The sequence below is a fragment of the Neoarius graeffei genome, chromosome 18, assembly GCF_027579695.1.
Source record: "Neoarius graeffei isolate fNeoGra1 chromosome 18, fNeoGra1.pri, whole genome shotgun sequence".
In the NCBI taxonomy this organism is placed as follows: Eukaryota; Metazoa; Chordata; class Actinopteri; order Siluriformes; family Ariidae; genus Neoarius; species Neoarius graeffei.
In genome coordinates, this window is record NC_083586.1 from 57,352,091 (window position 1) to 57,368,501 (window position 16,411).

The following is a 16,411-nucleotide window of genomic DNA, read 5'->3' on the forward strand; positions in this document are numbered from 1 at the left end:
TAAAGATCACATGGACAAGCCAGAAGGCTATTGGAAAAATGTTTTGTGGATGGATGAGACCAAAATAGAACTTTTTGGTTTAAACGAGAAGCGTTATGTTTGGAGAAAGGAAAACACTGCATTCCAGCATAAGAACCTTATCCCATCTGTGAAACATGGTGATGGTAGCATCATAGTTTGGGCCTGTTTTGCTGCATCTGGGCCAGGACGGCTTGCCATCATTGATGGAACAATGAATTCTGAATTATACCAACGAATTCTAAAGGAAAATGTCAGGACATCTGTCCATGAACTGAATCTCAAGAGAAGGTGGGTCATGCAGCAAGACAACGACCCTAAGCACACAAGTCGTTCTACCAAAGAATGGTTAAAGAAGAATAAAGTTAATGTTTTGGAATGGCCAAGTCAAAGTCCTGACCTTAATATAATGGAAATGCTGTGGAAGGACCTGAAGCGAGCAGTTCATGTGAGGAAACCCACCAACATCCCAGAGTTGAAGCTGTTCTGTACAGAGGAATGGGCTAAAATTCCTCCAAGCCGGTGTGCAGGACTGATCAACAGTTACCGCAAACGTTTAGTTGCAGTTATTGCTGCACAAGGGGGTCACACCAGATACTGAAAGCAAAGGTTCACATCCTTTTGCCACTCACAGATATGTAATATTGGCTCATTTTCCTCAATAAATAAATGACCAAGTATAATATTTTTGTCTCATTTGTTTAACTGGGTTCTCTTTATCTACTTTTAGGACTTGTGTGAAAATCTGATGATGTTTTAGGTCATATTTATGCAGAAACATAAATTCTAAAGGGTTCACAAACTTTCAAGCACTACTGTATTAAAGTGGCCGGTGAGTGTATAGTGTATTATTTATATATATATATATATATATATATATATTTTTTGGTTTTATGTTGAACACTGTTTGAGTGAGTGTGTGTCTCCCACACAGTCTCTTAATTACAGCCTTTTCACTCTAGTTGTCTTATAAGAACCTCTTCACATTTAGAGTGAGAGGCAGGAGAGATATTGAGTTATGAAAAAAAAAAAGAGATAAAGGGGGCGTGCTAACAGAGAGAGGGAAAAGAGGGGGGGGGGTGAGAAAAGAGCCCATGGAACAGACAGTGTGTTTTAAAAATGCAGGAGGAGAAAAGGAGAGATATTCTTGAGAAACCCTTTTGTCATCTCGCCTTCTTGTGATATTTGCGAGAAATATGTGCAGGATGAGAACGCGAGAGGGAACGACCCAAGAGTGTCACGAGTCAGAGAATGAGAGTGAGACAGAGAAGACAGAAGTGATAGAACAGCGCTGACCTTGCTGAAGCGTGGAGAACAAGAGGAGAACTGTCTGATCTCCACCGGCTCGTCGTCGTTCGTATCGTCCTCGTCGTACGAGTTTACGTGCCGATAGCGCTCCGAGCGGGCTGAGAAAGACAGAGCGACGGGTGAATAGACGGCGTGGCATGATGAGAGGGCAATAATGGGAATTAAAGCCTAAATACACACACTGTTATGTTTGTTAAATGGTATGTAATATCCAAACTGAAAATATTCCCAACCCTAGAAACTCCGCCTCTTGCATTACGTGTGCATTTGCATATCGGGATATTGTCTCGTACGTTTGATGATGTAATCACACATCTTATAACACTGAGGGTAAATAACCAGTGAAGGAATAAATCACTTTGGGATGTGCTTTTATAGGAAAATAATTAACGACTGGCTCAGAGTTACTGTTTCCACCCTAAAGTTGATTATTTTCCAATAACTGCACAAGGTGTTTTATTTCTCTTATACCGCCACTAATGTGCCAAGGATATTTTTATCCATTTAATGTTGTGAGAAGTTAATTCCTGTCATGACTTCGAGTATATCAGCTGTAAACAGTCGTTACCTCAAAAATCTTTGTTTTTTTGTGAACAGCAGGAGACTCACTGTCAAAGTAGCTGGTGTCTTCCTCAGACTCCAGGTGAGGGATGAACTCCGCCTTCTGCCTCAGCAGACTGTTCCAGTCCAGCTCGGCGAAGAACGAGTGCTGCTTCACCTCGTACGCGCCTCCTGTTTATGAAGAAAAGGTCAAACGTGTAAGCATCAGTTAATTAATGCGCTCATTATACCGGCCGTGTCATTATTCCGTTTATTTTAATTCTTCTATACCTCCATCTCCACCACTGAGCTGTCATATCATCCATCCATCCATCCATCCATCCATCCATCCATCCATCCATCACGTCAACCTTCTTCCTATCCACCCATCCATTGTGGCATTCATTCATCCATCCATCCATCCTTCCATTTATCATATCCCCCACCTATGCGTCCATTCATCATAGCATCCATTCAGATCCTTCATCCTTCCATTCATTACATTATCCATCCATCATGTCGCCCTTCCTCTCATCCACCCATCTGTTGTGGCATTCATTCATCCATCATCACATCATCCATCCTACCATTTATCATATCCCCCACCTATCCATCCATTCATCCTTCCATTCATTACATCATCCATCCATCCATCACGTCGCCCTTCCTCCCATCCACCCATCCGTTGTGGCATTCATTCATCCATCCATCATCACATCATCCATCCTTCCATTTATCATATCCCCCACGTATGCATCCATTCATCATGGCGTCCATTCAGATCCATCCATCCATCCATCCATCCATCCATCCATCCATCCATCCATCCATCCAATCGCCCTTCCTCCCATCCACCCATCCGTTGTGGCATTCATTCATCCAACCATCATATCCTCCATCCTTCCATTTATCATATCCCCCACCTATCCATCCATTCAGATCCTTCATCCTTCCATTCACAACATCCATCCCTCCATTCATCCCATCATCCATCCATCACATCACCCTTCCCCCCATCCACCCACCCGTTGTGGCATTCATCCACCCATCCATCATATCATATCCTTCCTTCCATTTATCATATCCCTCACCTATCCATCCTTCCATTCATTACATCATCCAGCCATCGATCTGCCCATCATGTCACCCTTCCTCCCATCCACCCATCCATTGTGGCATTCATCCTTCCATTTACCATATCTGCCACCTATCCATCCATTCCTCATAGCATCCATTCAGATCCTTCGTTCTTCCATTCATTACATCTATCCCTCCAGTCATCCTTCCATGTTGTCATTCATCAATCCATCCATCATCTGTCTACCCATCCATCATATCACCCATCCATCTATCCATGCATCATAGAATATATCCATCTATCATATCACTCATCTATCCAATCATAGCATCCATCCATTCAACTATCCATCCATTCATCATGCTATCCATTTATTTGTCCATCATAATGCCCATTTATCCACCAGTCACGCCATCACACAATCCATCCATCTTCCTATCTATTCATATTCCATATCATTTATATTCCATTGATCCATCATACAATCTGTTCATCCATCCATTATAGGTTTATCCATCCATCCATCCATCCATCCATCCATCCATCCATCCATCCATCCATCACCTTTAATAGCATTATACAATCAATCATTCATCCAACCATCCATTCATCATATCATCCATCATGTCGCCCTTCTTCCCATCCACGCATCCGTTGTGGCATTCATTCCTCCATCCATTCATATCCTTCATCCTTCCATTCATCATATCTATCCCTTCATCTTGCCATTCATCAGTCCATCTATCATCTGTCTACCCATCCATCATATCACCATCTATCCTTCCATCCATTATATTACACCTCCATCTATCCATTCATCATAGCATCCATCCATCCATTTATTTGTCCATCATAACACCCATTTATCCACCAGTCACTCCATCACATAATCCATCCATTTACCTATCTATTCATCTACCATATCATTCATATTCCATTGATCCATCACACAATCTGTTCATCCATCCATTATAGGTTTATCCATCCATCCATCCTCCAATCCGGCACAGCATCTGTCACAGCATCTATCTATTCATTCATCACCTTTAATAGCATTATACAATCAATCATTCATCTGTCCATCCATCCATCATATCATCCATCCCTTGAGAGAGGTTCAGCCTACCTGTCCCTAATCGCACCAGTGGGTTGGTCTGCAACAAGGTGGAAATCAGGTTCTGGGCGTCGCTAGGCAACGCTTCATCTCCTTCAGGCCAGGCAATGTCATCTACACACACACACACACACACACACACACACACACACAGATATCACCTCTAGTGAGAAACCTAGCACATGCTCTATCTGTCACATCTCCACAAAAACACAGTTATTTTAAACGTGGGGGAAATGTTTGTTTCTGAGAGTTGGCAAACTTGCAGCTAAATTTAGTGCTGTTCTTATATAGCACTAAACAGTTCAGCTCAAATTTCAGACGTGTCTGGACATGGGGTGTGATTCTTCCATCAAGTTTGCAAGACAAAGTCTTTAATGAAAAAAATTCTTTCTGAAATGATCAAATGTCATCCTCGGACCACGCGAGAGACACACCATTGATGTGGATGGATTACTTTTGTGTTTAAGCAGGTCACAATTATATATAGTTGTTGTCTACTTTATTGCTGGTGACATCTTTGGAAGGAGATACACACCTCTACTCACCTGAGATCACCTGGCCAAACAGCTCCTCGGGTGTGTCCCCGAAGAAAGGCACACAGCCTACCAGGAACTCGTAGAGGATGATTCCCATAGCCCACCAGTCCACAGGCTTCCCGTAACCCTGCCGCAGTATCACCTCCGGGGCGATGTACTCCGGGGTGCCACACACCTACCCGAGAGAGAAAGAGATCGCTCTGTTCGTGTACGGTATTACGTTCCACACTGTCTGTTTCAAAGGGGAGTCAATCCCCTCACACTAACTATATCTAATACAATTTGGCGATTATAAATCACACTAACTTTCAGCGTTACTATTTAAAACAGGATAACCACAGGACTGACTCGTGATCGTCTCATACCTGTTTGTCCAGGAACTCACGAGCGTCCTTCTCGATGTGGCCCTCGTACAGGTTTGTGGTGAGGCTCATGAGACCCATCTTAGAGAGGCCGAAGTCCGTCAGTTTAATGTGTCCCATAGACGTAATCAACAGACTGAGGACACAGCAGACACAATGATCAGTCATGCAGTGTAATACTGATCTAGGAACAGTTACAGGTGTTCAAATAAAGGAGGCGTGGCCTTTGTGTGTCAGGCCCAGTGAAGGAGGCGTGTCCTCAGTGTGTGTCAGGCCCAGTGAAGGAGGCATGTCCTCAATGTGTGTCAGGCCCAGTGAAGGAGGAGTGTCCTCTATGCATGTCAGTCTCAATGAAGGAGGTGTGGCCTTTGTGTGTGTCAGTCATTAATGAAGGTGTGTCCTCTGTGTGTGTCAGTTCTAATGAAGGAGGTGTGGCCTTTGTATGTGTCAGTCCTAATGAAGGAGGCGTGGACTTTTTGTGTGTCAGTCTCAATGAAGGAGGTGTGGCCTTTGTGTGTGTCAGTTCTAATGAAGGAGGCGTGACCTTTCTGTGTGTCAGTCCCAGGGAAGGAGGAGTGTCCTCTATGCGTGTCAGTCCTAGTGAAGGAGGCATGGCCTCTGTGTGTTAGTCTCAATGAAGGAGGTGTGGCCTTTGTGTGTGTCAGTCATTAATGAAGGAGGTGTGTCCTCTGTGTGTATCAGTTCTAATGAAGGAGGCGTGGCCTTTGTGTGTCAGTCCTCATGACGAAGGCATGGCCTTTGTGTGTGTCAGTCATTAATGAAGGAGGTGTGTCCTCTGTGTGTCAGTTCTAATGAAGGAGGCGTGGCCTTTGGGTGTGTCAGTCCTAATGGAGGCGTTTGCCTTTGTGGGTCAGTCCTCATGAAGGAGGCGTGGCCTTTGTGTGTCGGTCCCAATGAAGGAGGTGTGCCATCTATGTGTGACGGTCCCAGTGAAGGAGGCATGGCTCTTCTGTGCGTCAGTCCCAATGAAGGAGGTGTGTTATCTATGTGTGTCAGTCTCAATCAAGGAGGTGTGGCCTTTGTGTGTCAGTTCTAATGAAGGAGGCGCGGCCTTTGTGTGTCAGTCCTCATGAAGGAGGCGCAGCCTTTGTGTGTCAGTCCTCATGAAGGAGGCGCGGCCTTTCTGTGTGTCAGTCCTCATGAAGGAGGCGCGGCCTTTCTGTGTGTCAGTCCTCATGAAGGAGGCGCGGCCTTTCTGTGTGTCAGTCCTCATGAAGGAGGCGCGGCCTTTCTGTGTGTCAGTCCTCATGAAGGAGGCGCGGCCTTTCAGTGTGTCAGTCCTCATGAAGGAGGTGCAGCCTTTGTGTGTCAGTCCTCATGAAAGAGGCGCGGCCTTTCTGTGTGTCAGTCCTCATGAAGGAGGCGCGGCCTTTGTGTGTCAGTCCTCATGAAGGAGGAGTGGCCTTTGTGTGTCAGTCCTCATGAAGGAGGCGTGGCCTTTGTGTGTCAGTCCTCATGAAGGAGGCGCGGCCTTTCTGTGTGTCAGTCCTCATGAAGGAGGCGCGGCCTTTCTGTGTGTCAGTCCTCATGAAGGAGGCGCGGCCTTTCTGTGTGTCAGTCCTCATGAAGGAGGCGCGGCCTTTCTGTGTGTCAGTCCTCATGAAGGAGGCGTGGCCTTTCTGTATGTCAGTCTCAATGAAGGAGGTGCGACCTTTGCGTGTGTCAGTTCTAATGAAGGAGGCGTGGCCTTTATGTCTGATGGCCTCAATGAAGGAGGAATGGCTTCTATATGTGACGCTACCAAAAGAGGAGGCGTGGTCTCTATTTGTGTCAGGTTTAATGAAGGAGGTGTGGCCTCAGAGCCAACTCTAAGTTAAAAAGCAGGTACACAATATTTAATCACATTAAATTGTACTATATCATGCTTTTTGGTAAAAAAAAAAATGTCGCTATTATAAGATATAAAATAGTACAAATGTTTATACTTGTAAGCGGTATCTAATTCAGTGGAGCACAGAACAGACAGGAGAAATAAACGCCTATGAATCAAACTACTATTAGAGTGTTGAAGCGTTCCATGTAAAACCTCCTGTCCAGTAGAGGGCGCTCACTCACTTGTCTGGTTTGAGGTCTCGGTGTACGATGCCGTAGTTGTGGATGTATTCCAGAGCCAGGACGGTCTCAGCAAAGTACATCCGAGCCATTTCCACTGGCAGTGCGCCGATGTTCTTCAGCAGGGTGGCACAGTCTCCTCCTAGTGAACAAAGTGAGAAGGGAGACACGTTTAGCAGAAGATAAATCATGAAAATGCCCTGTGATCCTTCATGCTGTACAATCACTAAATAAAAAAGGTCTCTTTGGTGAATCAGTAGTCTCAGGATGAGAAATAATGCCCACTTAGATATTGACGACTATGGCTATTTTTTTTTTTTACTTTAAAGGTGCAATAAGCAGCTTTTTCTTTATAACTAGAGGCACTGAGCTGACGCTGGAGTGATCAGTGACCGACAGTAGTGAGCTCAGTTGTGTTGGTCTGTCTGTCTGTCACACACAGCAGAGCAGCTTTTAAGCCTCAGTGTGTCACTGTACACACTGACGAGTCATCATAACACCCTGCGGACTGACAGAAACAAAGAGCGAGCGGAAGAGAGAGAAGCATGGTATGCTGCTGTGTGAAGCACATCTCCTTTGGGTTTGACTCTGAGAGCATAATCTCAGCCCCACAGCAGCGTCAGCTCGAAACTGAATACACACAGCGCAGCATAATTACACAACCTACTCAAACTCCAGGAACCCAAGCACCAGAAACGTGTGTGTGTGTGTGTGTGTGTGTTTTACCTTCCACGTACTCCATGACCATGCAGAGGTGTCTGCGAGTCTCAAAAGAGCAGAACATGCTGACGACGAATGGGTTCTCAGCAAAGGTCAGGATGTCTCTCTCCACAAATGCCTGCTGGATCTGGTTCCTGAGGATCAAGTTCTGCTTGTTGATTTTCTTCATGGCGAAACGCTGCCGAGTTTCTCTGTGCCTCACCAGATACACTGCCCTGCAAAGAAAGAGAGAAAGCAAAGGACTCAAAATACGACAATCTGATATTAATATCGCCATGAATTACATCACCCAGAGGTGGACAGAGTACCCAAGTTCATTACAAAAGTCAAAGTACAGATCCCGCTGGTCAAATGTTACTCCGATACAAGTGAAAGTTGTCCAGTCAAATTTTTACTGAAGTTAAAGTACTGAAGTACTTGCTTTTAAAAATACCTAAGTATTAAAAGTACATTTAGGCCCAATCCCAATTCTAATTTCCGCCATCTTTCTGAAATCCGCATGAAATCTCGCTGAAATCCGCATGGCATTGTGGGAAATCACTCAAACCCCTTCGTTCGGAGTCAGCTCCAGGAAAATCTCCGTTTGGAGGGGTACAGAAGCCCTACCCCTTCCCCTACCCCTCCGCGTTAACTGGGATTGGGATACCCCTACCCCTTCACGTGAACGCGCAAAATGGAGGGGAAGGGCCAAGGGGTTGGTCCAAGGGGTGAAATGGGATTCGGCCTTTCTGTCAGTGCATCGTCATATTATCGCCACAACGCTTACAAAACCTAACGCCGTTACCAAAGACAGAAATGTGAATTCACAAAATGAACGCGTGCTGTGCATCATGGTGGTTTAACGTTAAGCTAGCTAGTCAGTGAAACTCCATCTGACATGCTAGCAAACTCTTTTCAAACTCAAAATCATATTGGGTAGCTAACGCTACTAGAAAAGAAAGATTTCTACATTCTGTTTATTTGGCGAGATTATGCTGAAACATATTTCTGAAAGGACTTCAGATAAGTTAACATTATTCACAGAGGCTCCAACTTGGGGAAATTGCAAAGAGGGAGAGTCTCCTTCTCTGCGAGTAGCTCGGAAGGAGACAAGTTTGAGTGCCGTAGGCGCGAAGGCGAGTTTTATCTATCTATCTATCTATCTATCTATCTATCTATCTATCTATCTATCTATCTATCTATCTATCTATCTATCTATCTATCTATTTAGTGTGTGTGCGTATATATAATGATTCGCCACATTTCGTGTCAATTAAATCTTATTAATAGTAACGCATCTAGATAAATCCAGTGACTATAGACCAAACTTTAATATGCCTAAAGTCAATGTTAATGTCAATAATGACTATTATAAATTGCCAATGGTAGACCCTCTGATGATAATGTTCTTTTAATAATATTCTAAGTTAGTAAAAGTCAGACAAGTTCGTTAGAATCTAACGTCTGGTCTGGTGATCTAACCCTGTCAGATATAGGGTCGTCTTGCTGCCGTCCAGAATAGTCCGCCATTCGTCCCTGGCGACCATCGCGACGGGCGATCCGAACTTTATCTTGGTGATTTTCTGATATTTTTTCTTCGTACTTTGGCTTTCGCCATTTCCACCAACAGAACTTCGTTTCGGGCGGTACGGTGGTGTAGTGGTTAGCGCTGTCGCCTCACAGCAAGAAGGTCCGGGTTCGAGCCCCGTGGCCAGCGAGGGCCTTTCTGTGCGGAGTTTGCATGTTCTCCCCGTGTCCGCGTGGGTTTCCTCCGGGTGCTCCGGTTTCCCCCACAGTCCAAAGACATGCAGGTTAGGTTAACTGGTGACTCTAAATTGACCGTAGGTGTGAATGTGAGTGTGAATGGTTGTCTGTGTCTATGTGTCAGCCCTGTGATGACCTGGTGACTTGTCCAGGGTGTACCCCGCCTTTCGCCCGTAGTCAGCTGGGATAGGCTCCAGCTTGCCTGCGACCCTGTAGAACAGGATAAAGCGGCTAGAGATAATGAGATGAGATGAGAACTTCGTTTCATTATCTCATTCAAGAGAACATAAAGTTAAAGATGAGCAGGCGATAAATGCAGACGAAATGCAGGCGCAAAAAAACAAACAAAATGGTTGAGCGTCGCGGGTTTTCTCGTTCTCTCGCGCGTATCATTAATAGCGCCATCTGTATGCTTTATCGGTAACTGCTAAGACATTGGGTGGGCTCAAGTGTGTACCCTGTGGCATACCGAATTCCGCTCGATTCATACACGCACTTAAGCTGTGCGTGCATGCCTCCGGCATTCACTCCAATCCCCCCGTTACGCCGATCGGTGTAGTGTCCGGGGAATCGGCATATACCGCGGGGTACACACTTGAGTCCACCCATACAATGTCAGACACATGAAAAGCAGAAAGTCAACTATTAATTTTCGTCAACATAAACGTATCAAGTTATATATTTTTTTAACTAATCATGTGTACTAAGGGCAGGCGGGAGATTTTTATGTTGTCAGCGGGAGGTCGGGAGGATTTTCTAAATGTTCCCTAAAGCGGGAGATCTCCCGTCCACAGCGGGAGAGTTGGAGCCTCTGTACTCCATGTTAGCATAACTCTGTTTTTACATGCTAACTAACAGTGTCCAAGTTAACTAGCTATGTGTTAACGTTAGCCGTGGACAAAGCTACGGCAACTTGGTGGGCAAATCCATAGAAAGTCATTTGACTAACCAGACTGCATAGCTATTGCAACATTATCGCTAGCTCTAAAAGCACAGACAACTTCATTACAAGCTTTCTCTTGGAATAAAACATTTATATACCTCAATATGCTCCCGCAGGTTGGACGGCGAGTTTTTGTAGGCCGTGATGTGGTTTGTTTTCAGCAAACAAAGCAAACATTTAAAACGAAACAAATCTTTAATCCTTTCAGAAAACTAAAACATGGGTTCTAGGTATGGCCATGAGCGCGTGCATTCTCCAGAAGAACCGCCTCCTTCCATTCTGCCATCAACTGATCGTGTTAAACAATGCTGCGGAGAAATCACTGAACTTGATTTTATACAGTCTATGGATGTGACATGACCCTAGTGGTTACTGATCGGCCGTCTCAGTGTCACCTGGGAAAAAACCAATCACGTTTTAGAAAAGAAAAGACAAAAACATCCACTTTCAAAGCCGCTTCATAGTAACGAGTAACGAGGACCTTGATAGAAATGTCGTGGAGTGAAAAGTACGATATTTGTCTTTCAAATGTAGTGAAGTTAAAGTCATAAGTTTCCGAAAAAAAATAATACTCATGTAAAGTACAGATACTCAAAAAGTGTACTTAAGTACAGTACTCGAGTAAATGTACTTCGTTACTGTCCACCTCCGACATCACCTAGTAGGGGTGTAATGCAATTCCAGTCGCTGTATCATCAAATATCTGCATTTGAATTAAAACCTTCAGAGGGCGTGGCCTAAACCAGAAAGTGTTTTTAATATATTAACATGAATACTACCACTATGCCCTCTGGCAACACTGGAAAAGACCTCATACGTGAAAATGTCAGCACTGACTGCATGCTTTGTACATCCAGGCAACTCTGACAGTTCCTCAACCTCAGCTACATCACTCTGGTTCATAACTGGTCCCAACTAGACATGTGCACACAGCTGAGGGGTTTTTTTTGTTTGTTTATTTGTACCTGTACAAATTGTAAACATCTGTTTGGTTCTACAGTATTTCCCAAAATATAAACAAACTAGTAGCCTAATTTAAACCACCTGACTCTGATCAGGCAATTAATGAATAGAACACTAATGGCCCTTTTCCACTACCCTTTTTCAGCTCACTTCAGCCTGACACGGCTCGCGTTTCGACTACCAAAAAACAGCACGACTCAGTTCGCTTCAGCCCTGCTTAGCCCCTAAAACTCGCACCGTTTTGGAGTGGGGCTGAAGCGAGCCAAACCGAGCCGAGTGGGGCTAGGGGCGTGAGCAGACACTCCCCTGTGCACTGATTGGTGAGGAGGAGTGTCCTCACATGCCCACACACGCCCCGCGAGCGCGCTGGGATCTGTAAACACCGTAAACCCGGAAGAAGGAGAATTACGAGAATTTCTGAAGCCTTATGCGCCTCGCCTCATCTATACGCTCTTGCCAGTATCTGTTGGCGTTGTCGGTGACAACAAGCCACAGCACCAAGACCAGCAACACTAACGACTCCATGTTTATTGTTTACTATTCGGGTCGTGAGACTACCGCTTAAAAGATCACTGATGTCACTGTTTGCGCTGCTTAACGACATCACGTGACGTCCACCCACTTTCGCTAACTCCACCCAATGTGTCCACCCACTTCCAGCCAGCACGGTTCAGCGCGGTTGTAGTCGAAATGCAACTCCAACAGCCCCGCTTGGCTTGACTCAGCCCAACTCAGCACGGCACGGCTCAGCCGCGTTTGTAGTGGAAAAGCGGCATAACATATTATCTGTTCATTCGGAATAATTTATTTGTATTTGTTATATCTTTAATTCATAGTAAAAGGTAGTTGATTGGGCATAAAAATATTTTTGCACTCGTTTAAATTTTTCCCTATGGTCTTTATTTCTACTGCCTTGTCAAATTCCTTCGTTAAGATTAAAGCAAGCACTTTTTTTTGAGTCAGCAGACTTGCGTCAGCATCACGGATTAATGCTGCAACTCGCTTGAGTGTTGACTTGTTGATTACAGCCATCGGATTCAACAACCACTAGAAAACAACACAACTAACTTAAGTTTGTTACATACTGTACCTTTAAGTACAAGTAGGTAGTTGTACTTGTAACTCGTACCTTTAAGTACGAGTTACACACTGTACCTTTAACAAGTTTCATATCGTACCTTTAACTACTAGTTACATACTGTACCTTTTAACGAGTTACATACTGTAACTTTTAGTATAAGTTGCATACTTTACCTTTAAGTACATGTTACATACCGTACCTTTTAAGTATGAATTACATACTGTACCTTTTTAGTATAAGTGACATCCTGTACCTTTAAGAACAAGTTACATACTTTACCTTTAAGTACGTGTTACATACCGTACCTTTAAATATGAATTCCATACTGTACCTTGAAGTACGAGTTACATACTGTACCTTTAAGAACAAGTTACATACTTTTCCTTTAAATACACGTTACATACTGTACCTTTTAGTATGAGTGACATCCTGTACCTTTAAGTTCATGTTACATATTGTACCTTTAAAGAACGAGTTACATACTGTACCTTTAAGAACAAGTTACATACTGCACCTTTTAGTACAAGGTACATACTTGACCTTTAAGTACGCGTTACATACCATACCTTTAAATACGAATTACATACTCTACTTTGAAGTACGAGTTACATACTGCACCTTTAAGAACACGTTACATACTGTACCTTTTAGTACAAGTTACATACTTTTACCTTTAAGTACGCGTTACATACCATACCTTTTAAATATGAATTACATACTGTACCTTGAAGTATGAGTTACATACTGTACCTTTAAGAACGAGTTACATACTGCACCTTTTAGTACAAGGTACGTACTTGACCTTTAAGTACGCGTTACATACCGTACCTTTAAATACGAATTACATACTCTACTTTGAAGTAGGAGTTACATACGCCACCTTTTAAGAACAAGTTACATACTGCACCTTTAAGAACAAGTTGCATACTGTACCTTTTAGTACAAGTTACATACTTTTACCTTTAAGTACGCGTTACATACCGTACCTTTTAAATATGAATTACATACTGTACCTTGAAGTACAAGTTACATACTGTACCTTTAAGAACAAGTTGCATACTGTACCTTTTAGTACAAGGTACATGCATGACCTTTAAGTACGTGTTACATACCGTACCTTTAAATACGAATTACATACTGTACCTTGACGTATGACTTGCATACTGTAACTTTTAGTATAAGTGACATACTGTACCTTTTAAGTCTAAATATTACTTGATTCATTGTTATTTTTAGCTACTGAGATATTTGGTCCCCTCCTAGAACTGCCACCTTATTGTGGTGGAGGGGTTTGTGTGCTTGAATGATCCTAGAAGCTATGTTGTCGGGGGCATTACGCCCCTGTTAGGGTCTCCCAAGGCAGACAGGTCCTAGGTGACAGGCCAGACTAAGAGCAGTTCACCAAAACCCCTTATGTATAACAATCTATCAAGGACCGTGATGTCGCCCGGTATGGCGCAGCCAGGGCCCCACCCTGGAGCCAGGCCCGGGGTTGGGGCTCATATGCGAGCGCTTGGTGGCTGGGCCTTTGCCCACGGGGCCCGGCTGGGCTCAGCCCGAAGCGGTGACGTGGGCCCAACCTCCTGTGAGTTCACCACCCACAGAGGTAGCCATAGGGGGCTGGTGCAATGTGGATTGGGTGGCAGTCGAAGGCAGGGGCCTCGACGACCTGATCCCTGAACACAGCGGCTAGCTGTTGGGACATGGAATGTCACTTCACTGGGGGGGAAAGAGCCTGAGCTTGTGCGGGAGGTTGAGAGGTACCGGCTAGAGACAGTCGGGCTCACCTCCACGCACAGCTTGGGCTCCGGAACCCAGCTCCTCGAGAGGGGCTGGACTCTCCACTTCTCTGGAGTCGCCCATGGTGAGCGGCGGCGGGCTGGTGTGGGCTTGCTTATAGCTCCCCAGCTCAGCCGCCATGTGTTGGAGTTTACCCCAGTGAACGAGAGGGTCGCCTCTCTGCACCTTCAGATCGGGGAGAGGGCTCTTGCTGTTGTTTGTGCCTATGGGCCGAATAGCAGTATAGAGTATCCAGCCTTCTTGGAGTCCCTGGGAGAGGTACTGAGAGGTGCTCAGACTGGGGACTCCATTGTTCTACTGGGGGACTTCAATGCTCACGTGGGCGACGACAGTGACTGGAGGGGTGTGATTGGGAGGAACGGCCTCCCCGATCTGAACCCGAGTGGTGTTTTGTTATTGGACTTCTTTGCTAGTCACAGTTTGTCCATAACAAACACCATGTTCGAGCATAGGGGTGTCCATAAGTGCACATGGCACCAGGACACCTTAGGTCGGAGGTTGATGATCGACTTTGCTGTCGTTTCATCGGATCTCTGGCCCTATGTCTTGGACACTCGGGTGAAGAGAGGGGCTGAGCTGTCAACTGATCACCACCTGGTGGTGAGTTGGATCCGCTGGCGGAGGAGGAAGCCGGACAGACCTGGCAGGCCCAAACGTATGGTGAGGGTCTGCTGGGAACGTCTGGCCGAGCACTCTGTCGGGGAGGTCTTTAACTCCCACCTCCGGGAGAGCTTCTCCCAGCTTCCGAGGGAGGCGGGGGACTTTGAGTCTGAGTGGACCATGCTCTCTGCCTCCATTGTCGACGTGGCTGTTCGGACCCGTGGCTGCAAGGTCTCCGGTGCCTGTCGTGGCGGCAATCCCCGAACCCGGTGGTGGACACCGGAAGTAAGGGATGCCGTCAAGCTGAAGAAGGAGTCCTATCGGGCCATGTTGGCTTCCGGGACTCCTGAGGCAGCTGATGGGTATTGGCAGGCCAGGTGTGCCGCAGCTTGGGCAGTTGCGGAGGCAAAAACTCGGAACTGGGAGGAGTTCAGTGAGGCCATGGAGGAGGACTATCGGTCGGCCTTGAAGAAATTCTGGCAAACCATCCGGTGCCTCAGGAGGGGGAAGCAGTACTCTGCCAACACTGTTTACAGTACAGGTGGGGAGCTGTTGACCTCGACTGGGGACTTTGTCGGGCGGTGGAAGGAATACTTTGAGGATATCCTCAATCCCACTGTCACGTCTTCCATTGAAGAAGCGGAGGCTGATGACTCAGAGGTGGACTCGTCCATTACCCAAGCCGAAGTCACTGAGGTGGTTAGCAAGCTCCTCGGTGGCAAGGCACCGGGGGTGGATGAGATCCGCCCCGAGTATCTCAAGTCTTTGGATGTTGTGGGGCTGTCTTGGCTGACACGCCTCTGCAATGTCATGTGGCGGTCGGGGACAGTGCCTCTGGAGTGGCAGACTGGGGTGGTGGTCCCTCTTTTTAAGAAAGGGGACCGGAGAGTGTGCTCCAATTATAGGGGAATCACACTTCTCAGCCTCCCAGGGAAGGTTTACTCCAGGGTACTGGAGAGGAGAAATCGGCCAATAGTCGAACCTTGGATCCAGGAGGAACAATGCGGTTTTCGTCCTGGTCGCGGAACACTGGACCAGCTCTATACCCTTCATAGGGTGCTCAAGGGTTCATGGGAGTTTGCCCAACCTGTCCGCATGTGCTTTGTGGATTTGGAGAAGGCATTCGACCGTGTCCCTCGTGGTATTCTGTGGGGGGTGCTTCGGGAGTATGGGGTTCGGGGCTCTTTGCTAAGGGCTGTCCGGTCCCTGTACGAACGGAGCAGGAGTCTGGTTCGCATTGCCGGCAGTAAGTCAGACCTGTTCCCAGTGCATGTTGGACTCCGGCAGGGCTGCCCTTTGTCACCGGTTCTGTTCATAATCTTTATGGACAGAATTTCTAGGCACAGCCAGGGTCCGGAAGGAATCCTGTTTGGGAACCACAGGATTTCATCTCTGCTTTTCGCAGATGATGTCCTGTTGGCTTCTTCAAACCAGGACCTTCAGCATGCACTGGGGTGGTTTGCAGTCGAGTGTGAAGCGGCTGGGATGAGAATCAGCACCTCCAAGTCAGAGGCCATGGTTCTCGACCG

General features: G+C 45.9%; 1 protein-coding gene across 3 annotated transcripts in view; it reads right to left on the reverse strand.

Annotated features, from left to right (window-relative positions):
* Nucleotides 1-16,411, reverse strand: part of mast1a (microtubule associated serine/threonine kinase 1a) — a 190,622-nt gene that overhangs the window by 15,140 nt on the left and 159,071 nt on the right. For all 3 annotated transcript variants that reach the window (XM_060899071.1, XM_060899070.1, XM_060899072.1), the window contains 7 exons: nucleotides 7,759-7,967; nucleotides 7,036-7,174; nucleotides 4,963-5,095; nucleotides 4,607-4,772; nucleotides 4,071-4,172; nucleotides 1,936-2,058; nucleotides 1,315-1,424 (listed from right to left, as the gene is read on the reverse strand). In XM_060899071.1, the coding sequence (XP_060755054.1) occupies nucleotides 1,315-1,424; nucleotides 1,936-2,058; nucleotides 4,071-4,172; nucleotides 4,607-4,772; nucleotides 4,963-5,095; nucleotides 7,036-7,174; nucleotides 7,759-7,967 (982 nt within the window). The remainder of the gene's footprint in view (nucleotides 1-1,314; nucleotides 1,425-1,935; nucleotides 2,059-4,070; nucleotides 4,173-4,606; nucleotides 4,773-4,962; nucleotides 5,096-7,035; nucleotides 7,175-7,758; nucleotides 7,968-16,411) is intronic.